We start from the raw sequence: 27,530 nt of genomic DNA on the forward strand, positions 1-27,530 counted from the left end.
ACCTAACCTAAGCTATATATCCTAAAAAGTTAACGGTTTCAGATGTAGGAGTAATGATAATATGTGACGTTTCACGGCAAAAGGTACCTTATGTATGGTACGGTTGGCGCTTTCGCATAGCGCCGTAATAATATTGGAGCGGCGTTAATAATAGCGTAAGCGCCAACCGCCATAAGGTACCTTTACCCATGGGATGTCACATATGACAAACAATACACTATGACTTAAAACTTTATGTCAAACAAAGTGACCTCTATTAGAATTCTGTTCAGTTACAAACTTATTATTTAACGGACAAAGAAAATAGTAGTACTATTTCTCTTAGCGCTTTAAGATAAACTTAGATTTTCTTTCCAGGAATCCACGGTCAAACCTAAGCCACAACAAAATAAGACAAACCTTTTCTATAATTCCCACAAATTCGACATAAAGTCAGAACACCGCGCGTTCTATATCGGCCGTAATGACCTTATTTAGACGAAACCTCAGACAAGTCCTAGAAAAACGAAAAAGTTTTGCTCTATCTAAGATAGTCATTAGGTTCCTTCGTAATGCCTGCTCGCGAGCGGCGCTCTCCAATCTCTATAATGACGTTCCTACACTCGCACTCAGGTACAGGATTTTATTTAGAACTAGCGAACCGCCCCGGCGTCGCATGGGTTACCAAATTATACACTTAAACCTTCCTCAAGAATCACTCTATTGATAGCAGAAAACCGCATGAAAATCTGTTGAGTAGTTTTTGAGTTTATCGCAAACAAACGCACAAACAGACAGACGCGGCGGGGGACTTTGTTTTAATTATAAGGTGAAGTGATAGTGATGTTCATTGCATGTCGTCAATGCAGATTAGCCCCCAAAGCGTTCCTTTCTGGTACTTAACTAAGGTTTTGATTTTTAATTTACCGACCAGAGTAAGAAAATTCTAAATAGGTAAGACTTTTACACACTCACCAGCAAAACAGTTAGCTTAGCACCCCTGCATACAAATGTGTGCAAAATTACGTTTTAAAAATATCAGGATAAAGGTGTTGTAATTAAGTAAGCAGCAAGTATTTTTTTCCAATAAGTACCTGACTATCTAGATCTATATCTACATTGTCTAGAATATCAATGATTGGAGTTAGCCGCTTTATTAAGAAAAATGCATACCCATATCGCAGATCATATAATAATAGTCCATATGAACGTTCACCCTATATTCGATATCAGTTCGACAATGTGTGGGCTCAGCCGAACGATCCACGTAAGAGGATTGCCTCTCCATAAGGATATAGCAACAAATTCACTGCAATTTCGTTTTTTTTTCTCACGAGCACAAATCTGAATAGATCTCATGGTAACTTTGGGATTCTACCGCGGTTTATGGCTCACGAGTGTGAAGTGCTTATCCATGATGGTGCAGAAAATTGCTTATTTGAATCCAGTCATCTAGTTCCTGTGAGCTATCGTGCGCCATTTTGGAATACGAGTATATTCGCAAGTGTAGGTGAGGGCGTCTGTAATGATTGTAATAAATTTGTTTACGATTTTGCTAGAATATTATTTGAAAGCATATTTTTTATTCAATAATTTTGTATCTCAAAATTTTATTCATTTTGTAACAAAAATGAGAAAGATAATTTTTAATGAATAAATTTAGTTTACATTTCGGTCTCCGGAATAACTAAAGGACAATCAATTGAAGAAACAGATAAGCTATATGGACTTGAATTTTCTTTCAAGTTTTAGATACAACGCAGTTCGTGTTATTTTGGATCAAGATTAATAAAACAATTGTTATGTGTTTAAATTTAAAAATACCAATATTAAGCGCAATCAAGCATTGAAATAATATTACACCGCCACAAGCTATCAAGCTGTACACTAAATAATAAACCCCCGCTTCAGACCATAACAACAAACCGTGGCTATTTAAAAACTGCAACAACTGCCGTGTAATTCCGCTCAGTTTAATAAAAGTTATAGTTTCACAAGTTATAGTTGACAGGTAGTTAAGGCCAGTCGGCTACTGTCGTTCACTTTTCAAAGCCTTTCTGACTTAGTTCTTCCTGATAATTTCTGTGCCGGAAATTAAACGTTGCGGCGCAAGGGAAACGGGAAACTTTAAATGAAAAGTGTTAACTTTTAGCTCCCTGTACATTCCTTGACGAATTTCTTTACGTCGCGATTATCTTGTAATCTAACGCTTGACACCCTTTTAGCAACTTTTGCCAAAGGAACATAATGGGGTTGCCGCTTTTGAGGCATTATTAAAGGCGTAAAAGACTTCAGTGTTGTCCACTAAGTGGAATTTGTTTTGAATGTAACCGCTTCAAGCGCATTGTTTTAGTTACTTGCGCATATTTTAATAATCAATATTACGAAATTACATATTAATGTAACCCCCACTTTTGATTTGTTATTGGTAATTGAATAAAATGAAATAGTTTTCATTCACTAATTGTTGATGATTTTGATGAATATAACTATCATACCATCATCATAATTAGGTACATTTATACTCATTATAAATTGAAGAAAAATAATACAACTTAGACACTTTTCAATTGACCTGACTGAAATAAGGTGTATTCGGGTAATATCGAATGTCGGATAATTCCGAAATTCAGATGAAAATCACCCTTAATTCCATCATAATAAAAGTCTCTTTTCGGAATTATCCGACAGTTTTCGACATTCGGAATTACCCGAGTAAACCTTACATAAATAATTGAAATTAAAATAAACAGTCTTTTCACGGAGAACGGCGCGAATTTTCTATGAAAATGTTGACAGTTTAGTACTACAAATCTCGCGTCAGCTCTTATGAATTTACAGCTATAAATTGAATAATAAAATATATTACAAATGCATAGTTTTCAGTGACATTTACAAAAGTCAACAGTATTACTTTCCATATGTCTAATAATAAATTTCATAAGTCACATAATATCTAAACTTTTGTTGTTAAGATTAAAAGGCTCACAGCGCCGCAATATATGAAAGGACATAAACCGAAGTACGCTATTTTGTAAAGCAAAAGCCGTGTTTATACAAGACTTGAGTAATTGCTACCGTCACAACTCCGTACAATAAACTTGCCACGGAACACTGCACACAATAAAATCCCGTTTTACGTCTTTGATTGGCTGCGGCTCAGGTTTCCTTATGACCCTAACTCTCATATGCTAGGCTTTAATGTCTAGCAAATCGTGCATTTTACACATGCCAAGACCACCCTTTGTGTTCGAACATAGGTTTGTTTAACATAACATGTAATCTTGTCTTATTATTCTTTTAAATATGACACACCAATAGATCATAGCTTCCTTCATTTAGAATTGAAATTGAATTATGCACAGTTTGTGTTTTGTTGTAAAGTTGTAAAAATGTTATTAAATAAATAATAAACATTATGCACAAATATTGTGAAATTCTCCCTAATACTAATTCAGAAATGGTGTGAAATTTATTTTATTTTTATATTTATTTTGAATAATATAAAGCTAATTCAGAAAGGAAAATTCCGAACTACATATTGCATTATTAACTTTACAAAATTCAAATATATTTGCAAATGTGTGCTATGTAGTTGGAATTTTAAATAACATTGCATATTTAAAGGCAGCTATACCAAAACCTCTATTTTAATCTAATTTCGTAGTTATAAAAGAGAGCAATCATTTTGATCAGAATTATTCATCAAAATTCGTTTCACTGCTAGCCGTCGAAAACATAACAAATGATCTCAAATATTTTAGGATAATTTCGAACCTTCTTTGGTGATTACGCTATTATCGATTTGGCAAGCTTAATTTAATCATAATTATCTTATACTCCACTTCTGCCGTGCTGTGAGCTTTATTATTTTTTAATTCATGATCTGCATATATGTACATATTAGGTACAATTTTTTTTTATATGTACCTATTGAAGATTTATAATTTTGAAATCGTTTTCGTAATAACCTATCAAGCTATGAAAAACTAAATGAGCAATTTTTATCGTAATTCCATGGCTAATATACATAAGTCTAAATAACATAATTAGAAATAAGTATGCTTTACAAAATAATAAGTAAGTACCGAACAATAAAATATTTAATGGGCATATAAACTTGGCCCGAATGTGTCAATTTATTTTAAAATTTCATCAGAAACTGTCTGATTAGCATCTCAATTCCGCTGTGCTGCGTAACGTTTATCGCGCGTATAAAACACGTAAAAAATATAGTACCATAAATTCGTTAGGCATGTATTCCTCGGTCAATTCTAAACCTTCCAGATACAGAATTTATTTCAATAAAGCGAACGTCCTTTTCTATCAAAAGAAGATTAAGCGAGATGGTGAAGACGAAAACGACTGTGAAATTGTATTCTTCTGATTACGAATTGTACCTGTTGCAGTTAAAAGGACGTATCTTTAGAGGAGTTTTCATATACATACGCTGTTTTGATTCTTAGTTGGAATTAGAATTGGTGGGGGAATGTTTTGGTTTGACCGGAGCCGGATGACACTGCCGGTCTGTGATTAATTGTAGCTACGATTGAAGCCGTCGAACCCCCCACTGGCAGGCGAAATGGAATATTGTGTGGCGGCAACTGTATAGCCGAATAAGGCCTTTCAATAACGGAAACTAATTTATGTACTTATTATACGCGTTGCGTCAGATATAACATCAATTAGATAAGTAGATGGTGCAACCGAATAACGTTACAAGACTAATTTGCAAGCGCCGCATGAAACCTCTCAATCAAATCAGTTTAAAATGGTTTTGTGTGCAGGTTTTATCTTGCAATTAAGATAGGATGGTTTCCGTTTAAGAATCTAATTTAAGATAACACCTTATTAACGATTCAAATGGGCTTTGACTGAGCTTAAAGTAGCGCTTCCGCTTATTTAGTGCTAACTAAAACGCTGCGCTCATAGTTTTAACTGATCGGTTATACAAAACATACTATTATAACAACATATGAAAATATTGAAAATATAGCTATTTGGGCAACGCCGAAAATAGCAGACTTTTATGAAGATAAGTGCAATAAATATAATACAAAGTATTTTTAATACTTTATATATTAAATGTACCCGACACCCGATATGTATGTTACAATGTAACCGACTAACAATAAATACAAAGTGCGTGTTGATTAATATTAATTTTAAAGATTTATTATATAGTAACAGATAACCAATAAATACGAGTCGCGTGTTAATTAATAATGGTAAAAAAAAAGACTTTAATAAGCGTCTCAGGTTTCCAGCTACACCCAACATAGGCTGTCGGCAGTTCAAATAAAACAACTATATCGATTCGCGCTCTTAAAAATTAATATTAAGAGTTAACATCTCTTTACTGCGCGGATCTTCTGTTCTTAGCCAATAAAAATATTAAATGCCTCCAAAACAGCCCGCACCGCTGCCTCTCATATTGTTTATGATACAGGTGGGTATAAATTAGTTCAGTTTAACAGAACCCGCTCTTCAGGGGTCCCCACAAAACAGGTTCAATCGGTTAATTTGTTTCGTGTTTTTTAATCTTTTTATTGTGCACGGAATGAGTCGGTAAGTCCTTGACTCAACGAGGTGTAACTAAATGGTCGAATTTGTAACGAATTTCATTGATCGACCGATGGTCGTGATCCGTGATCACCTGCCTGATATCAACTCAATCTATAATCAAGTAATTGATGCTTTTTATGGCCTTTAAAATATATTTCTACGAATCGCGATAATTTCGATGACAGTAATCTATTTTATATAAACATTTATGGTCTTATAACGTATAAATCAATAATTAACGGTTAATGAACCAATATTGGTTGTTCTTCTACTTTTTTAGTATATAGATTTTGACCATAGATGTAACTATTAATTATTTATTTTAATATTTCTAGACAAGAGCCTATCACTGATGATAAAGTGAAATAGAAACTTATTCTTATAATATATTAGTTGGTTGCGCAGTTGGTGATGTGACCGTGTTTTGTGTTGAGTTATCAAATAATCGACCTTATTGATGTATGGGCTACCGTCGATGATTTATAGTGGCTTCCGTGTGGAACACCATTCCTCTGAGATGATTTTCAATCACATCCGACGCTTCGTTAGCGTGTATCTTAGATCATCGCCACGGAGCTAAGAAACGATTATTTTGAGAAGACATTTTGAGCTCAGTTATTATGGATTATTTTCTTTGATCGTGTTGTTTTCCTGTAATTAGCAAGATTCGATTTTATTACATAGGTACCTAATAGTTGAAAATTAAAGGTTAAATATTTTGTGACTTAATGAATCTCAAAAATAGTATGAGCTTAGTTTTAGTATGTTTTAAAACCTATGTATGGTTTAACAATAATTCTGAGTAATTTCAAAAATAAGTAAATTTTTATTGTTTAAAATTGGTGAGATCTCATTCCAGCTCAATCAAAAAGCGGTCATTATAAAAAAAATTACAGTACCAAAATCATCGAGAGGAAATTGTCTTATCCATTGTCAAAGGCATATCTTCTCATATGGCAAGATCAACAAGTAGTAGTGCCACGGGACACATGTAAATAAATTGTTAGACCATTCCCGTTGCGGGCGAGTCGATCTATCAGTAATTCACTATACATTATCAATCACCACACAATGATTGATGGAATATGTATTTGTTCGGTAGCCAGATATAGCTTGTTTTTTACTTAATTAAGACTTCTACATAAGTCAACTGCCTTCTATCGAAACATGCTTGTAGTTGCTATACGAATGTGTCGGTTAGAGATTTCTGATTTTATCTGTTTATCTATCGAAGCAGGTTTTATGATCGCGCCAGGGAATGTCGTCCAATCTGTACATTTATATTTGATAATAACAAACTCGGAGTAGGTATGCGATGTTATCGTGTTTCCGAATAAAATAAATAAAAGTTATAATTTGTTCGGACAATTTAACTACTATACATTTTATAAACGTTCAGTTGCCAGCGGCGACGGTTCTGTATTATGATTATGAGCTTTATTTTTAATGTGTCGTTTTGAAAGTACAAGTATTACAGCATATTAACGAAACATAAGTAAATGACAGTTCGTTGTGTTCTTTAAATTTTCTGTAACGAGCCAATAAAATAATACTAATGTGTACGAATCATGTTCTTCTATGAAAACCCTAGGCAAATTGCCACAAAAGAACTACCTATATAAGTATACTCGTGGTTCAAAATTATTTCAGGTAAACAAAACATAAATAAATTTTATAAAAAAATATCTTATGGAGCAACCTTTAGAACTCTTAATACCTAAGCCTATCACAAATAGAAAATAGGAGGCATCAGCGATAGAAGCATCCTGACTTCTTAAATGTATAGTCACAGGTATCACACTCATATTAACTTTTTTGTTTCGTTTTAATGACACGGCGATTTTCTATTCGGCCTTCGTTACGATATACGAATGACAAACACTCGTCACGGCTTCGCTGTGCCCGTCTTCTTAGGTTGGACAAAAGGGTCGAATCGAATCGAAATGTCAGCCATTGTGAAACTACTATTTGTATTCGAATTCGAACTCACTATTATAAATGTACCTAGTGAAAAACCGTTAACGAGACTTTCCGACGACAAAAAATATGTTATGCAATTGATTCTGTTTAATAGAATCGCAATTTGTGCTAAATTATACAAAAATGTTATAACTACACCTTATAAAACAAAGTCCCCGCGTCTGTTTGTGTGTTTGTATGTTGGCGATAAACTCAAAAACTTCTGAACAAATCATGCGGGTTTCACCTGTCAATAGAGTGATTCTTGAGGAAGTTTAGGTGTATAATTTGTTAACCCTTGCGAAGCCGGGTCGGGTCGCTAGTATTTACAAAAAACTCGAATGTAAATTTTAACAATAACTATAGTAGAATACCTACAGTGTTTGTTTGTTTTACTAAAGGCAGTCATATCTTAAAACACATGATTTAAAAAGTTTTTAAAGTTATACCTACCGATACTACCACATTTTAATTAAAAATATTAGTTCACCAAAATCATAATAATTCTCGTTAATTATTGAACAATTGAACGTTTTAATGTAATAGTAGTATTGAAATGTATGCCAATATTACTGAATGAAGCTTTATCAGAGATTAGAGGTATATGAAATTAAAGTAGGTATGTCAAAAATGTATTATTGAAGCATTTCATAAAATACTACTGTAAAACTATTTTAATGTTTGCAAACAAAACAAAGGGTAAAGTTTGATATCGCAAGTTTGTTTTCTTTTGAAAGTTTTGCTTTTACAGTTTACTGACAAGCGATACCCAAGAAGACAGTGAATTGTGCCTAAGTAAGTAACCCTTTTTTTATGATAAGATTGTGTATGATAAAATAAGGCAAGTTTTTGGGCGCATGTAAACAAGAGACTTAATTTAAACTATTCCTAGTTATTTATCCAATTTCTAGTGGTCCCAGTATTTTTTTTTAATTCAGTAAAATTAACAACGATATACAAATTTCGTAGCATTTTGGTCATTACATTCTTTTTGTTTAACCAACTTGAAAGCACTAAATACTAAATTGCGTAAGAATTTACTTGTATTGCCAGACACACCGTGTGTAAATATTAAGTAAGATTAAAATGTTTATTAAAGCGGGATTCCACCAGTGTATGCTAGTGCTGAGCCGCACCCTGGTGGAGTCCCGCGTTAAGATCAACAATCGCTCTAAATTTTCCAATGTAAATTTGATTACAAAATTTTGCGAAAATTCCTGAAAACCTATATGAATTTTTGCCAGCGTTCAAAATGAATAAATCTATAAAAGCAAAGCTGGTGCCAAATTATTAAAAAACAATGAGACACTAGATACACCAGAAAACCATTTTACTAGTTAAAAAGATCCTGGTTCTTTGTATATTCTGTATTAAAGTATACATTATGCCTTGAGGTGTAGCGTAACGCTACGTCTTACGTAGGCGAACAACGCGCGAACGCGGCGCGGCGCGGCGCGGCGAAATCAATCCTTTGATGCCCATAGAAGTGTCCTACGTAAGCGATCTCGTTGCGAACGCGGTGCGGCGCGATTTGCACGCGAATGTCAGGCGGCGCGGCGCGGCGCGGCGCGGCGGCGGCCGCTTTCGCCGCGCCGCGCCGCGCCGCGTTCGCGCGTTGTTCGCCTACGTAAGACGTAGCGTAAGATTGTATTTTTCACCAAGTCGCTTATCGAAGCTCGCAGCTGCAATAACGTGCTTGTTTTGCTTTCAAACCTGAAGTTATGGTAATAGAGTGTTTATAACAAGTTCACTGCACAACTTCAAGTAGCCGAACAAGTTATAACATAAACTTGCTTGTAAATATAATGAAATGACTACTAAATATTAGTACCTAGTCCTTCAATTCTTCAGTTTGTCATGCTACAGCTATCAAAATCAAATTATTTCAAACTCAAAATTTTCATTTGGTACACTTAAATTCGTACCTATAGTAGTAACTATACCGATGTAGTGAATAATTGTTTTCCATCGTACTTTCTTGGAAACGTTCGTATTTGTCATGCTAGGTACTTCAGTCAACCTCAGTAGGTACTTTGTGACTGACTGAAATAGCAAGACACGTTCGTACGTTTCCGTGAATATACGATGGAAAATAATTATGCACTACAACTGTACATTAAGGTCTATGAATTCCTAGTTACGTTAGTAGATACTAGAACTCTTTCTCTAAATGAACCAATTCTCTCTCAAAGTGTATAATAATATCTGTATCATGTTCGGCCTCTAACAATCGCTATAGAAACTAATGAAGGAAATATCAGACAAAGTAAATCAACACAGGAACCGGAACAAAGCCCGCAGTTCAACCCGATGTCTATCCCTTGTCCTAGACAAAGGAGCAAAAAGTTTAATACCTCCTGGACTTTATTTGCGGACGCCTCAGTTCTCTAATTACGGACAAGTAGCGTCAGCAAACACGGGTCTAATATAAGCGGTGTATGTGGTCGCAACGCAACTCGCGATCCACCGGGGCCTGACCACAGCAAGTTACTCAAAACTAGACTCGAGTCGGCAGGAACTATGAACTATTAGAAATGAATTCCCGTTGTTGGGAAAAAGGAACTATTAGTTCCTTTGGAATTATTTGAAACGGTATCTAGTCTTCAATTCTATGTTTCACACCAGCTTATGTACGATTGTACGCCCCACTACTGGGTACAGGCCTCTTCTTATTAAAAAGGGTTTAGGGCCTATTAAAGGCTTGAGCTAGCCCATTGGAAAAATATTATAATTATGAAATAAAATATATTTAATTGGCTTTCTTTAGTTGCTGTTGTATGTTGTATCAACAAATACAAATAAATCGTTCGTTTAATTCGGATTCGGTGAAATTAACTAACAGATAAAAACGGTTCCTATTCGTACCCTACGCCAAATTGGCCACTGAACTAGTTCCTTTAACTAATTGAACAAGATTGAAGCGCTCCCTTAAAAACCGTGCGAGCCAATTTTACTCAAAACTATTCACCTTCCCCAACAGAATCGGCAATATGTTGCTTGGTGCGATTTCTCGAATCATGAGGCCGGCAAACGAAGCTGGAAACTAGTTGAGTTTGCAGTTATAGCGGCAGTGAATTAAAGTTAGTTTTCATACGAGTTTCATATCCAATTTCACCTTTGATTATTACACAAATGGGGTGGGACTGGTGGGAACACTTAATGCAAGCAAGACTAAATAACTGCCTTATTGTATATTAAGTAAACGCATGAGAAAACATGTAGGTAATAACGACAATTTATTAAGTTTTTTATGAAAGAATCAACTTTTTGTTTATGTAATCAAATAAACCATCTTCTTAAATATTCCCTATATTTGCAAGCCTAATGTTGCAAGCAAATATACAGTATAATTTGCTGGGTACTGATGATAGCTGTAATAGTAAATTATTATGAACAGATTTCAGATTCCTTGATTATCTTTTCTGGCTGTGAAGACACATCTAGCTAAAAATAACACAAACTTAATAGGATGTGACTTTACCTGTTTTAAGCAAAGAAAATAATGTTTCCAGTAAAATAAGTCAATTAGGTTACATTTCAAACAATGCCTTAGAACATGCTGCTAATTATATATCTGTGGCCATATAGCCTCCGGCAAGTTTAAGCAAGGCCAGACATTTCCAGCTACATGCGGCGCGTCATGTCCAAGCGGTGTGCTCGTGGGTTAATATTAAGTTTCTTCAGTTAACTAACACGCCATTTTGATTACTTTAGCAAAGTTTCTACGACGTGCATGGTCCGTTGAGATTCTGCGTACATCGAATTTAGTTTAAGCGCTGGACTTCTGGTACTTCAATATAACGTTCTGATGTAATTTGTAACAAACTTCGTGTGTAACAACATGTTTAATCATAATTGTAATACAGTTTAAAGCATAAACAACGGCATCAGTAAATATATACGTACCTATACGTACCGACTTACTTGTAGGAGAACTACCTAAATATATAAATTTAACTGTAATCTTGCCTACTTTATTTCAGCACATTAAATAATGGCCTAATGGCCGGCATAGTACATTATTCCATAGTATTAGACTTTATTTCATTAGATACGCTCCTTATAAAATAAGTCTACTGAACTTACATATAAAAGCCTACAGCTAAAAAGCCATACCTCAGTTATTTCATAAAATAATTTGTAACATTGACTTTGTTAAGCATCAAACATCAAACAACAACATTTATCCAGCAAATAGGCCACAAAGGCATTTTTATACGTAAGAAAAATACTTATAAAATTATAAAAATACCTAACCTAGGGTGCCGCCAGCAGTGAGGCAAGGCCCAAGAGACCCGGGCCGCAGAGAGAGGAACCGCCGGCGCCGGACTATCCGCGCCATTTCCAAGACGGTGTGTGTTTTATTGTAATTTGTATGTTTTTGACATAAGCGTGGATACCTATTAAACGAATTGAACTACTGAACCTTGACCAAATGGAATCTGGTCGTCACAATAGGTTACTAAAGGAGCAATGGCTGTAAGGGTATTCTAAAATGGGCTTATAAATGAAAAAACACTAGTACATAAATAGTTACAAAGTGGAAAAAGCAAGTAGGAAAGCGAATTCTGGCAAAGACCCGGCTTAAGCAAGTCGTTTAGAACCTAAGACGTTAAAATGTGTCCGGCTAACAACAATAGAACAACTAATTTTAAATGTACAGTTGCGTGATCTCCTTTCCGAATTGCAATGTTGACTTGTAAACCACTTTCGGTTAATCCTCTTACGTTACCTTGTAGAAATGTCTTTTGTAATTTTGTAATGGTAATTCAATCTTTGTCTGCCTTAACTGTATCTTATCTTAAGGGATAATCTGTTACGAAAGATTGGTTCCGTCTACATTATCTGTTTACCTTTTGTAATTTTAATGAGCAAGTATTTGTTCACAAAACACCGGTTTTTGCAAATTACTCTGACTACAGCATAATGTTCTAGGCTAAAATGTGTTAGAAGTCAAGGTGTTAGTATCGACAGGGGCGATTGCAAGTCTAGATTTCTTTACTCCAGAAAAAGTTTATTAAATAGCGCACAAATGGTTACACGATGCGATACTTTTCATTTATTACTCTTTGGTATTTGGCACGTAGGTACTTATGAAACTTGTGACAATGACGAGATATTTTTTTAAATTTTTATAAGAATATAATTATAATGTGTTACTATATTTTTTGGACTTATAAAATAAATTAATTCATTAAAAGCAGTTTGCTTGATATAAATAAAAAGTGAGCGATCACTCAAATTATTTCGTACGGCGATTGTTTTACGAGCTGTCCAATTTCAATCTGTTATTTTATTCAAAGCTACTTTTTGCGCTTAAATAAAAATTCTTCGTTATTTTTTCCTGCGAACAAGCAGGATAAATCGTTAAGTGAGTGAGAGAAATTCGATATATTGCGTTAAACAGGACCTGAGCCCCGCTGTGAGTAGTATAATTTGCCTGTACAGAGGCGGCCGTTCCACATTTACTTTACCATTCCCATACGTTTCTTTTCACATATTGCTAAACTGAACTTTATTTGTTACATAGTAAGGTAGCTTACGGTTTTACACTGTATGTTTATAATACGAGGTTGTGTAAGAAATCCGCAATGGAACCATGCGGCGCGGGTTAGGGCCAGTGCGCACTAAATGAAATTCCATAGGCACCCGTCACCTAGGCAAAGGTAAATTTAAATTGAAAAAAGCCTTTGAACTTTCCTCGTCTGCTAAGAAAAAGTCAATTGGAGTTGATGACGTTTTATTTCGCTAGACTCTTTGTTATTGATTCGTATTTGTGCTACGCGTTTTATTAAGCTTAAACTGTATTGAAAGCAAACACTATAAGAGCCACAGACATAAAACAAATAATAAAGTTATTTTAACTATCGATATCGATACTATGAAGGTGTCATCTATAGCAAATGAGTTCAGACAGATACTAAATAATTATAATTTGGAACTTCTGACTAACTGTCCAACTAGAATAACTGAACATTCAGAAACGTGTATTGACCACATAGCTTCAAATACAAACAGTGGGAATGCTATCATACACGATTTAGGTCTATCTGATCACACAGCGCAATCATGTCAAGTACCGGTAAAGAAACGGTCTCCATGTCCTGCCAAATGGTGGTATGTATACAGAAGAGATTTTAGCCATGACAATCAGCTAAAATTTTTAGAATGTTTGACGAACTTATCGTTTAATGATGTTGTAAACGAAAATGACGCCAACAAAGCTTTTAGTAAATTTAGTGACATTTTTCTACTTTTTTACAACCTTTGTTTCCCAGTGATTAAAGTAAAAATTAAGAACAATTCACTTAAGTCTAAAAATATAACGAGAGGCCTACGAAACTGCTGCAAACATAAACGCCAACTATACTTGCGTAGTAGATACTAAATTTCAGGATACTAAATTTCAGGATTTAAATTTGTATTGTTTTCTGTAATGAGGTGTGCAATAAAGAGTATTTGTATTGTATTGTATTGTAAATTGTATTATAAACGCTACTCTCGTCTTCTTAAAAAATGCGTACTTAATCATCAAAAATCAAATAATTTAAGATATATTGACAACAGTAGTAATAAATGTAAGGCAGTATGGAACGTCATCAAGAATTATACATCGACGGATTGTTGTAGCACATCAGTGGACGAATTGGCACTTCACGATAAAATTATTCAGGATCCCCAAAATATTGCTGATTGTTTTAATAATTATTTTATTAGCGTAGTTCGCGATAATGTTTCTACTGTTTCTACAGACGATATCGATATAACGAATAGAACTTCTACTATTTATCTTAATCCAGTAAGCGCATATGAACTCAACAAGCTAGTCAAGTCACTAAAAAACTCGAAGTCGGTAGGGCATGATGGAGTTAGAATGGATATAATTAAAATGTGTATGCATATTCTTGAAAAACCTCTTCTACATGCAATAAATCTCTCTTTACTGCAAGGTGTTTTTCCAGATGCTTTAAAGCAATCGGTGGTAAAGCCCCTTCATAAGAAAGGACCTAAGACGGATATAGAAAACTATAGGCCAGTTACATTGATATCTGTGTTCGCAAAAATCTACGAGAAAGTGATGTTTAGCAGATTATTAAACTTTTTAGAACGCTATGATATAATTACAGAAGAGCAGCATGGTTTTCGCAAATCGAGATGTACTACATTGGCGACATTTAAACTTGTAAAACATGTATTAAATGCAATCGATAATAAGATTCCTGTAACAGTTTTGTTTTTGGATATGAGCAAAGCTTTCGATTTTGTTTGTCATAAACGCATGGCGATTAAACTATACAGATACGGTATACGTGGGCCTGCTCTTGATTGGATTAAGACATACCTCAGTGACAGAAATCAATGTGTCGAGACCCTGAAATATTGCCAAAAATCTAAAACCCTAAATTCTTACAAGTCATCTTTAATGTATAATAATTATGGAGTACCGCAAGGCAGTATTTTGGGACCTCTGCTATTCTTATTATACATAAACGATTTGCCAAAATGCTTGCCCAGTCATGATTGTTTATTGTATGCAGATGATACATCTATTATTGTAAAGTGTAAAAATGCATCAACTTATAACGATGACTTAAATACAGCACTGATAAGCACTGTAGAATGGTTAAAACGAAATAACTTAAAAGTAAATGTAAATAAGTCTACTTATATTCAGTTCAGTACAGCAAGAGGCAATACACAGAAACTGCATATAACTTTAGATAACGAGCCTGTAAAAGAAGTGCAAAATACAAAGTTTTTAGGCATAATTATTGACAGCCACTGTAATTGGACGGAACATGCTGCTAATGTACGATCCAAACTAAATAGTTTTATTTTTGCACTTAGACGGATTAGCCAAACTGTATCGACCCAAGCAGCGCTACTGGCTTATAATGGCTACGTAAATTCTCTCTTACGATATGGACTTGTAGTTTGGGGAAACTGTATTGAAAAAGACGCAATATTTATAACACAGAAGCGTTGTATAAGAGCCATATTTGCCATACACTATATGGGCTCATGTCGTGCTCATTTTATAGAAAATAACATACTCACTTTTCCTAGCATGTACATTTTCGAAGTGTGTGTTTTTGTACACAAGTATAAATACTTGTTTGTGGAGTTCCAAACCATGGGTCCACGCGCGACAAGGACACAATATAAGTTTACTTTACATAAACCTTCTGTTAATTTGGCACTTTCCTCAAGAAACTCGTATATTATGTGTATTCGTATTTATAATAAATTACCTGACATTTTCAAGAATAATAATTTGAATATATTTAAATCACAAGTCCATGCTTGGCTAATACAGAGATGTTTTTATAGTGTTAATGAATTTTTAAATAATGATTTAATGGGATTAGATTGTGTATGACTTTATTTGTATTTTATTTTATTTCGTTTTGTTATTGCATGAGTTTTTAATAAGACTTTATGATTGTGATTTATGATTGTATTAATACTTGACATCATTTGTTATGTAGGTACCTAACATAGGAAATATTTGTTTGTACACCTGTAAAGGTAGAGTCTTGGTGAGTCCATAAAATATTGTTACAATAGTAATTACTGGCAATGTAACCCATTTCTCACAAACAATAAAGATTATGATTATGATTATGATTATGAACTTTTAAATAGGGTGACATTCGGATGCTACATTACTATTGTGACATTACGTGACAGTATAGGTAACATTCCATTTCTGACCGCAGCTGCACTACTAGTTACAAACGCGTCGGTATTATTGTCAATTTCCATGGTAAAATTAATGGTAGTACTGCTGTCGTTGGAAATAGACTGTCACCTTAAATTTTCTTGTTATAAAAGATGACGGATTGAATTTCATAATACCGTGGCAGCAATACGGCAACGAACGTCACTCATTTTACTATCGGCGACATCAACGATGTAGCAGTAATGTAAATGCCATCTTTATCTTCAGCGTTGTGTGGTTGTATCTCTATATAAACAAGGAGTAAGAGACTATCTTCGCACTTGTACGTCTTTTTACTAAGAAGACCACGAAAATTCAATACAATTTTCATTTAAAATCTTTACTGAGCCATATTTTCATGATTTCTTTTTCATAAATATTAAAGTAAAAACCTGACCAGTGTACCGCATGCTTATAAGCCATCGCCGGCGCGTTGAAAGGTACGTGCGCCTATTAGTAACGACTTAGATCGAAAGCTAAATAATTGCCCTCAACCTGTTTGAGGGATCCTTCTAGAACTCTCCTTCGCTTATCGGCTACTCGCGGATTAAGTAACGTTTATAACACGTATGTACCTGCCAAACTTAAGGGGCCCACTGATAAACAGTCCGCCGGACGGTATCGGCCTGTGAGAACAAAATTTTGACAGTTCCGAACAATTGACAGGCCGATGCCGTCCGGCGGACTGTTAATCAGTGGGCCCCTCTAAAGGCACATCGATTAGTAATAATGAAACATATTAGGTAACCTCAATATGTTTATTTCGACTATGCTTCTCCTTCTTTTATCAACATCAGTCATACTTTTTTGTGTGAAAGTTGAATTTTACTAATGATTTCATTAGTAAAATTCAACTTTCACACAAAAAAGTTTACAATAGTTACATTTTTTGCCAACAATTGCATGATATATGTATGAGTAATTATTTAGTAATTGGTGATATAATCAAACCCAGGATAAAATCTAAAAAAATAATTTAGATATAATCATTTACTAAAAACTTTTAGTACATGATTGTTATCATCTAAGCCCCACTTGCACCATACCACTAACTCGGGGTTAATCGGTTAAACCGTTAACTCAGTGTCAAATTGTACTGGTAACCATGGTAACTCCAGGTTTAACCTGTTAACCCGAGTTAGTGGGATGGTGGTGACGAAATAAACAGCAAATACTTAGAAGTGCAAGTATAATTTTCATCAAGTTTCTATTTTTAGATTTATTAAAAAACCAAAGGATTAAAAACGCACCTAACACACAAAAGGACTTGTTAACCACTGCAGGACAAAGTTCCCACCCACCGTTGACATTTTAGAAAAAGGTACTAAAAAATTAAAAACGGCCTCATAATTGGCACAAAAGATGGCACAATGCAAAAAATAAGTTCAGACAGAGCATTATCTTTTTTAAGATTAATATTTTTGTTCGTCATTTTTTCTTAGCAGCTCAGCTCTGAGCCGATTATTTTTTATCCGTTTCTTATTTTTGTCGGGAGTTAGATAAATGATTAGAGACGACTTAATACTCAAATTTTACTTTATTTTTGTTTAACATTTTTTTTAAAGAACGATTACTGTCGTTGAGTATTTTGTGGCAGGTTAAATTTTATTTTTATCTACAATAGTTAAAAGTAATTACTTCCGAAGATATGTAAGTATAGTTAGGTAGTTATTGTCACGTTATTTATTGGTAAAATTATTGTTATTATATCTAATTAAACAATTAGATACGCACTGCGTGTTCACATAAAAATAATAATTAGGTAGAAAATTAGATGGTAGAATATAGCGATAAACATTTCGGCAACAGTTAACATAGGTACTTACCTAAATGAATAAATTGGTCATTTGGTAACATAATTACAGTTACTGTAAAATAAAAACTATAAATTGTACTCTCTACTCCTCCTTTATTCTACCATACAGAGAGCTGACTTTTTTTCTAAATTATGAACAAAGCTCATAGTGATAATGTTTGCTACCTGAGCGTTGTTGCCTTATAGGCACCGCTCGTGAAATATTGCCGGACAACCCCTGTCTCTTTCATCCCGTTTTTTTGCCGTTTATAAGGTGGATATGTGACCACCTTATAAACGGCAAAAAAACGGGATGAAAGAGATATCTGATTAGAATCCCCGTAAATATGAGAAGGACAGATATATTGCACGGCATAAGAAATAAGCATCCTTAATTGCTTTGATTAGATTTCAAAGAGATTAATATACAGATTCACGCGTTTTGTCAAGGTTCATATTTTCTGATTTTATACGGTGTGACTTTTATAAAATATGGAATGGATTTTTCAGTGAATGGAATGTTTACCCTTCTTAGGTTTTGGTCATTGTATGCTGTGTTATTATATTATTTTATTACTGGCTTGGCTGTCAACATAATACTTATAAAAAGTTAAGAAGGAAAGGAAACATTTCACGTCGTTTCCTCGCGGAAGTTTACTTTGGCACTTTTTATAAAGTTTAATATTTTTTAACGAACTTCGGGCGAAGTTAAACCCAAATTTATGAAGGTTGATTTTCTGGGTGGTTAATAGGCATTATATCTATTGATTTGCATCAGATGGCTACTGACGATTAAAAGTTTAGCGTCCAAATATGCGGTGATCGTTTTGTTCGTTTTAAATAGTTTCTGAGACGTTATAAATTCTTATGAAAACATTATTTCGTTTAAATGATTTTAATCACTTTTAAGAAGTCGAAAAAAATCTTCTCATTATAATATCAAAAAGTACTTTATTGTAGGAACATTTAAACATATCATAGTTTATTTATTCGTTAACTCAATATACATTTTAACAATACCTATGTTTTAACTCTATTTATACAAGATGTTGATACTATTAGGGAGCGCTGTTTGCCCGATTTGCCCTCCTCTGCTATCTTTAATAACATAACTCGTTCTTTATCTTATCCCGCAAGTTAAAGTCCGGATAAACCGAATTTATTTCTTGGTAGTTTTTCTTGATAGCAACTTAATTTAATATAATCTTGAAGAAGCCAAAAACGTATTGCGGTAATTTGTTGATATCCCGTTGCAATAAATTAATTGGTAACAGTCTATTAACGTCAGGATAAATAAAGATACTGACTCATCAATTAATCTAAAACCACTACCTAATTTAAACGCTGAGTAAGAACGATTTCTCGGGAGCTGAGTAGGTACTCAAAATTCTTCCAATAGAACAATTCTAAGTCGAATAAGAATAACTCGATTATTTGCATTAAAAAGCTCTAATTGCAAACATTAAACTTTTTAGGAATTTCGTTTTATGTCAAGAGTACGGATATGATGGTCGTTCTTGTCTGCGTGACAGCGTGATAAAACGGTGTCCGTCACTTTCTATCACACGGTGACAGTTATTTTATCACGTGGATAAAGATGGATAAAGCTATCCATAATACGCCGGCTAAGATAAACATTATACATAAAATTTTCGTTAGAATTGAAAATGCATAAAATAATGTACCTATTACATACGAGTAAATGTCAAATAAAGAATCATTCGTCAAAATACATTAAAATTTGAAATGGCTATGAATAAAATTAATCGAGCTATCGAATATCAATTTATAAAATCCCTTTGAGAAGCTGGTTAATAAAATGGAATGGGCACGACTACCTCGCATTTTTCAACAATCGCTTCGCAATTATCGGATAAAAACGATTTATTCGAGCGCAGAGCGCCTACCGCGAATCAAATTCGACGTGTTGCCTCCCTGTCATACTTACTTACCAATTTACAAGTGCGACAGAGAGGCAACACGTCGAACGTGGTCCGCGGTAGGCCCTCTGAACTATTTCACTGGCGGCGCGGAATACCTAACCGAAGAAAAAGTATTGATGCGTGGGAGACGTTGCCCCTACGGCGAATATCAGCGAAAACGATTGATCATTATTCATCCAAGAGCTGACAGATTTTGATGTGAAACACCTCGGTGTAATAACTTTAACACGTTTTGGATTTATCATGGTCGATATATTAGAGACTACTTTTAGGTACGCGCTGCATTCCGCGCTTGCTATGTTTTTGGCCCCAATAAAGTTATTCAAGTTTCGACGTCAAGTTAATGAAATAATCGAAAATTATTTCACATTAGTATCTAATTAATTTAATAAACAAGTATCAGCAATATCTACTGTGAATTTATGTAAGTATGTAATTTGCTTTAAAATATATTTCAATAAAATACAGATTTTACAGATACCTACAGAGGTCACAGATCGAGAAACTAAGAAATAATGACTATTAAATGTGGCTTTACACCAAAATACTTCCACATTAATTACATACCTAGCATACCTATCTATCTATCCTCGTAAGTCCTCGCGTGATTGTATATATTAAATTTCAAATATTAATTCTTACACAAAATAAAAGAAGGTCCCAAATTCAAAATCTCACTACCTAATTGTCCTTGCCTTACGAAGCTTTTTTAAATTATTTATATACTTCATTTAGATATCCCATTGGGTAGCTTTTCAAAAAAAGTCGGTATTTATTCTTATGAGATACCTACTTATATTCGCATCGCTGTAATGTACCTACTGATATACATTCGTTTGTGAGTAAACAGATTTTTCATAGAGTAAAAACAAAAAAGTGATCTTCCAATGACTAACAGTCAGTTCGTCAAAGTTCGTCACGTCAACCGTGAAAGCAGCGCCAAGTGACAAAAGAAAAACACGGATACCACAAGGCATCTGTCTCATAGTCAACTTAACTAAAAGGATTAAAATGATATCTTCCGTCGTCTGACAGCCAGTGTGGTCCGCCAAGCGTGAACAGAAAATCTCTTGTCCAAGTCTTTTGAGAACGCATTTACGAATTTTGTTACCTTAAGCTCCTAATACCTTTATCCTATAGTAGCTTTTAATTTTAGCATTCAAAAAGTATAAAAGGGTTGATTTTTAATCCCGCTTTCCTGTAGGCAAAAGCGTCAGAGCCTTTTGTTACTGTTCGAGGCCCTATTCATCGTGCGGTAAATTCATTTCGATTTCTATAAGAAAATTTATACGTTTATAATAGAAGTAAAAAGTTTTTTATACCTACGATTGCTTCTCGTTTATTCAGAATCCTATTAAAATTTATTTTGGTTGGGTACCGCGACGTGGTAGGAAGTAGACGATTAATATTCAAGCTTTTAAAAGTCTTAAGGGATTTGCTTTGAAAAATATAATTAATGGCTCAATAGTATAACAACACACAGTCATGATTATACTTCTGAGTTGTGTGCTTATTTTAACATCTGGAAAAATGATTATTTCACTAATGTTTCTTCTTAATGTTGTACTCTACTCGTACTTAATGTTGGTCTCCCAAAATACTTGTTTACTGTTTTATATTTATGCACTACTTAACTGTCACATAATTACTATTTTTTTACCTTTTTATATTAAAATTGTTGACCATTTTATAAAAGTATTACTTAGGTATCTACCTGACTCAATCTATATCAGATGTAATTAGCATTTCTTTTAAAATAGATCTATTGCCTTTATTTAATACCTAAATGTTTTATATGTCAATTTCATAATTTAAATACTAGATAATCTTAATACCATTCCAATTAGCTGACCAAGGGCGGGTTTAAATTCAGCTAGCTGTATCATTTTTTCATTACTTACAAAATTTGTTGCATAATGTTTAGATAAATACTTACCTACTTACTCCATATACCTAAGATGGACTAATTACCTACCTAACCATTATATTATACCTAAGAACTGATGTAAAAAGTAATGAAATAAATGCATTTGTATTTGTAAATTTTAAAGTTAGGGATAGATAGGGATATCCATTTAAATAAATTTGTACGAATTATATAAAAAAAATTGTGTTTGTTTGAAAGCAGCTAGGTAGTTTTTTTTTAAATTTAAACTATTCGAAACAAATTATAGGAAACTAGTGCAAGAACCTAAAGAAAATAACGGATTAGACTAAGATATTATAATTGATACTAAAGTTGAACCTAGAAACAAAATTAATAGTAATGTAATAACAGATAGACATATATAGTTTACAAAATTGTTAAATATAAATTATTTTTCTTTTCCTAAGTTAACTTGCATGACATACAATGTACATCTGGTCTCCCGCGATACAGGCCTAGCCTAGTGCGGGGACTCCTGGAATCTCTGAATGTCAAGTTGGTTATGCACAACTCTTATCAGAAACTCGTGTTGTTATGTTAACACTGTATTCTTTCTGTGCAATAAAAATATTTTTTACTTTACTTTATTTAACCTATCAGAAAAACGGCATTAAGCTTAGTCTTAATGAAAATTTTCATATTTTAAGGTCAGCACATCCAGGCGTCCGATGCCTTAAAGCTCCAAGAAAAAATAATTTATTGTAATAAGTCCTCGTGAACATTCGCAACCGTTCGGCTCATCTCGCTCCCGCCGCGCACCCCTCTCCCCACCACCGAACGTATACTCGACTGCAATGCCTGTACTCGCATCAGTTTACTTACCGCAGCGTCAGAGCACGGTCGCGCCGCTCGACGCTACGTACGGACGATATTTCAGTAAAACACGCTTATCACTAACGTGTTTCAGCAACAACACTCGGACTCTGAAAATTTTACAAAATCACCAAATGAATAAAAGAAGACTTTGTGTATTAGTTTTAGTGAAAATACTTGACTTTTCGTAAAAGTGGACTGTTTACGTGATTTTTGTTTACATCTCCAAGGATACATTAGAAAGCTGTGAATTAATATACCACATAATGTGTGTTGGTATAACAAGGACTTTTTGTTAAATTAACACTGAAATAGACTTTATAAATTGATGGATACTTCACATCCGGCAAGGGGTCGAAACACACGAACACCGGCGGAAAAAACATGACACTGAGCCTATCGTGTCTTGTTTTCTTTCTTCCTTGATATTTGATTTACCTCATAATGGCTCTTCAGAGAAGTTCTTCAAGAAAACAAGCCTTCAGCCAAATTTTATTTTGGTTCGTCGTTGGACTTAATGTTGCCGATCAGAGCTCATTACCGCTCAAATATGAAGCTCCAGATGATTGCCAGTGGTGGTTACGAGGCCCGAACAACTCCCACGAAGTTTCCCTCACATGTAAGCTTCGTACAATTAACAGCGAATTTGACACAACAAACTTCAGTGTCATCCCTTCAGAACATACAACGTCACTTAGAATAGAATGTAATGAAGAAATGATGTACAAGAGCTCATTAGACGACCGAAGTTTCGCCCATTTAATAAAACTACGTGAACTTGTTTTGGATAACTGTAAAATTGGAAGATGGCCGCCTGGTGTACTTTCGGGTTTAAGAGATCTTCGAAATTTAACGATCCGAACGAAAAATACGGAGTGGGCCGCTATGAGCCTAGAGATAGCATCAGAAAGCTTTGCGGCGGTTCGGCAGTTAGAGAAGTTGGATCTGAGTTTTAACAACATTTGGTCGTTCCCTGAAAATTTGTTTTGCCCTCTGACGAACTTAGTGTACTTAAATGTCTCGTCTAACCGACTGCTGGACGTGAGCGATCTGGGATTCCGGGAACACGCAGTGCACCAGGCTCTTATAAGCGAACAAGATGGACCAGTCCCTTCGTCATCCCTACCTCATGCTTCGTGTTCCTTAGATATTGAAGTCCTGGATGCTTCAAACAACCGTTTTGTGTTAATGCCTGAAAATGGCTTCATGTCTTTGAGGAGATTAAAAGAATTGCATATTCACGATAATGAAATATCTATGGTGTCAGAAAAAGCTCTATCAGGCTTAAAACAACTACAGATAATAGATCTTTCGAATAATAAAATTGTCGCCCTACCACAGGACTTATTTAAGGATTGTAAGACGGTAATTAAAGAAATTTACCTGCAAAACAATTCCATAAGTGTATTATCACCGAATCTCTTTGCCAACTTGGACCAATTGTTGGCATTAGACCTGTCAAATAATCATCTAACGAGTACTTGGGTCACAGAAAACACATTTAGGGGTCTTATAAGAATGGTCCTGTTGAACTTATCGAATAACCGATTGACCAAACTAGACCCGAAGATATTCAAGGATTTATATACACTACAAATATTAAATGTTCAACACAATTCTCTGGAAAATATTGCTGCCGATACATTTGCACCCATGAACAACCTACATACGCTTATTTTGTCATACAATAAAATAACACATATCGATGCCTATGCCTTAAATGGTCTCTACGTATTGTCGTTGCTATCTATCGATAATAATCATCTCGAAGAAATCCACCCTGAAGCATTTAGAAATACATCCTCCCTGCAAGATTTAAATTTAAATGGAAATCGATTAAAGAAAGTACCCATAGCGCTAAGAAACATGAGATTATTGCGAACATTGGATCTAGGAGAAAATCAGATAACATTGCTTGAAGAGCCCGGCTTTGTCGGTTTGCATAACGTATATGGACTGCGACTTATCGGAAATAAAATAGAAAACATAAGCAAAGACGTGTTTTCTGATTTACCTTCGTTGCAAATATTGAATTTAGCTCGAAATAAGTTGAAGAAAATCGACATCAATGCGTTTGATACCCTTACTAATTTACAAGCTATTAGATTGGACGCTAATCAGCTCACTGATATCCAAGGTCTATTTGCAAACATCCCCTCTCTGTTGTGGTTAAACGTGTCAGATAACCAAGTAGAATGGTTTGATTACGCTTTTATACCGACGGGACTTCAATGGCTGGACCTACATAGCAACAACATCAAAGAATTGGGCAATAACTACCGTTTGAATAAAGAGCTACGCCTGCAGACATTAGACGCGAGCTTCAATAAAATGACAAAAATATCTACCTTTTCCATCCCCGATAGCGTGGAACTTCTGTTCTTAAATGATAATCAAATTACACAAGTTGAAGCTCAAACTTTTGTTGGAAAAACCAATTTAACGAGAGTCGATTTGTATGCTAATCAGATAACTAGTATGGATCTCAATGCGCTTCGTCTAACTCCGGTCGATCCAGGTCGCCCTCTGCCCGAGTTTTACATTGGCGGAAATCCTTTTCAGTGTGATTGTACAATGGAGTGGTTACAACGAATTAATAAACTCGATCACCTCAGACAACACCCTAGGGTAATGGACCTAGAGAGCATATACTGCAAGTTGTTATATAACAGGGAAAGGACCTATATTCCGCTTATCGAGGCGGAATCTTCCCAGTTTTTGTGTACATATAAAACTCATTGTTTTACGTTGTGTCATTGTTGTGATTTTGACGCTTGTGATTGTGAAATGACGTGCCCATCGAACTGTACATGTTATCATGACCAACCGTGGTCGGCAAATATTGTGGACTGTTCGGCTGCTGGGTACGCGGAAATACCTAGCAGCATACCTATGGACGCTACTCAACTATATCTAGACGGTAACAACTTTGGTGGTTTAGCAAGTCACGCTTTTATAGGTCGTAAAAACTTAGATATATTATACGCTAATAATTCAAATATTGACGCTCTGTATAATAATACATTTAGTGGACTAAAACGCTTAAAAGTTTTGCATCTAGAAAAAAATAATATAAAAGAGCTGCTCGGCTTTGAATTGTCGCCCCTGGAGAATTTACGAGAGCTACATCTACAAGACAATAAAATACACTATATCGATAATCGGACCTTCATAGAGCTAAGACGTTTAGAAGTGCTACGTTTGGAAGGGAATAACATTTACGGCTTTGCGGTGTGGCAGTTTACAGTGAACCCATATTTGGTAGAGATAAGCCTGTCTCGAAACCCATGGTCGTGCGATTGTCAATACTTGAACAAGTTCAGAAATTGGTTTAAAAATAACTTTGGAAAAGTGGAAGACGCTAACAAAATCACATGTGTATTCGATAATGTAACCAACACCGTCGGCCCTCTCATGGCTGATTTCAATTCCACTATTTGCACAAGCCACGTCGGCGGCAGCTCCTCAATTATTGAAAATCAAGTTATAAATGATTACCTACCACTGCTTCTGATATCTCTATGCATATTTGTAATAAGTTCCGCATTAATATGTGGTATATTTTATTGGAGGAGAGAGCTTCGCGTTTGGATTTACTACCATTGCGGATTTAGAATGTGCTACAAGAGCACAGCTTTCGATGATGAGGCTGATAAAGATCGGCTGTTTGATGCCTACATTAGTTATAGTGTCAAAGACGAGGCATTCGTGGCACAGATGCTGGCGCCCGGCTTAGAATCAACTGACCCAAGTTTTCGGCTATGCCTGCACTATCGAGATTTTAATGCTTCTGCTTATGTGGCCGATACGATAATTGAAGCCGTAGAATCATCGAAAAGGACGATAATAGTCCTATCAAAAAATTTCATTAACAACGAATGGTGCCGTTTCGAATTTAAGACGGCGCTCCACGAAGTACTAAAAGAGAGACGAAGAAGACTGATAATAATATTACTAGGCGAGCTGCCGAATAGAGACATTGATCCCGAACTGAGGTTGTGTCTGAAGGCGAACACGTGTATAGAGTGGGGTGATAGGCAGTTTTGGCAAAAGTTGAGGTTCGCGATGCCGGACTTGAGAAAGTGTCAATATCACCGGTCGACTGTGAATATTTACGCGTCAGTGTCACCGGTGGGGGCAGGGCGGGCGCCGGCGCCGCCCCCGCCCCCGCCGCCGGGCAAGCTGCCCCCTCTGCTGGGCGACGGGCTGGCGCTCTCGGCCAGCGTGCACGCTCGCGATGCGCACGCACACCGCATGCCGCCGCACGCGCAGCTTTGGGCGTAGCGTATGCTTCAGCGCAGGTAAAATTCCCTCTTAAAACGCTTAAGCGTATTAGTCCAAAAAAGTGATAATTAAATTTAAGTATGTACGTTCCATATAAATATTTATTTTAGTCTAAGGTGTATAGCATCACAATCCGCATTTAATTGTACAAGTAGGGTTAGATTATGATGTTACGGTCGGATTATTTTCCTACTATCTGCGATAGTAATTTATAAATAGACGAATAACAAATGTAAATATACTGTAGCTAAAAATCTCAATCGACTTATCTTCTATGATTTATTTTTATTGCTTAAATTATTATAATACTTACCTACCAAAGTTTTATGTACAGATGCATTTATAATAATTATTTGTTAATATTATGATTGTCATATAAAAGACTGTAAATATTAAAATATGTAAATAACTGTAAATATGAACAAGAATACGAAAAAGAAAAACTGAAATAAAATACAATATGAAATTATAATTTTGTTTTGTTTTATTTTATTTTAAGCCTTGTCTTTATTTGCTGTTTTTTTTATTTAAATAAAAGTTAGG

At 35.0% G+C, this 27,530-nt stretch overlaps 1 protein-coding gene and 1 long non-coding RNA gene across 2 annotated transcripts in view; both read left to right on the forward strand.

The window, feature by feature from the left end:
• Positions 1 to 27,530, forward strand: part of LOC134668174 (uncharacterized) — a 764,384-nt gene that overhangs the window by 563,425 nt on the left and 173,429 nt on the right. The window lies entirely within an intron of this gene.
• LOC134668065 (toll-like receptor 6) overlaps positions 22,697 to 27,530 on the forward strand; it is a 144,594-nt gene continuing 139,760 nt past the window's right edge. Inside the window, exon 1 of the mRNA XM_063525525.1 lies at positions 22,697 to 27,004. Within this exon, the coding sequence (XP_063381595.1) occupies positions 23,148 to 26,987 (3,840 nt within the window). The 5' untranslated portion in view covers positions 22,697 to 23,147 and the 3' untranslated portion in view covers positions 26,988 to 27,004. The remainder of the gene's footprint in view (positions 27,005 to 27,530) is intronic.

Source organism: Cydia fagiglandana, chromosome 10 (assembly GCF_963556715.1).
Source record: "Cydia fagiglandana chromosome 10, ilCydFagi1.1, whole genome shotgun sequence".
Lineage (NCBI taxonomy): Eukaryota > Metazoa > Arthropoda > Insecta > Lepidoptera > Tortricidae > Cydia > Cydia fagiglandana.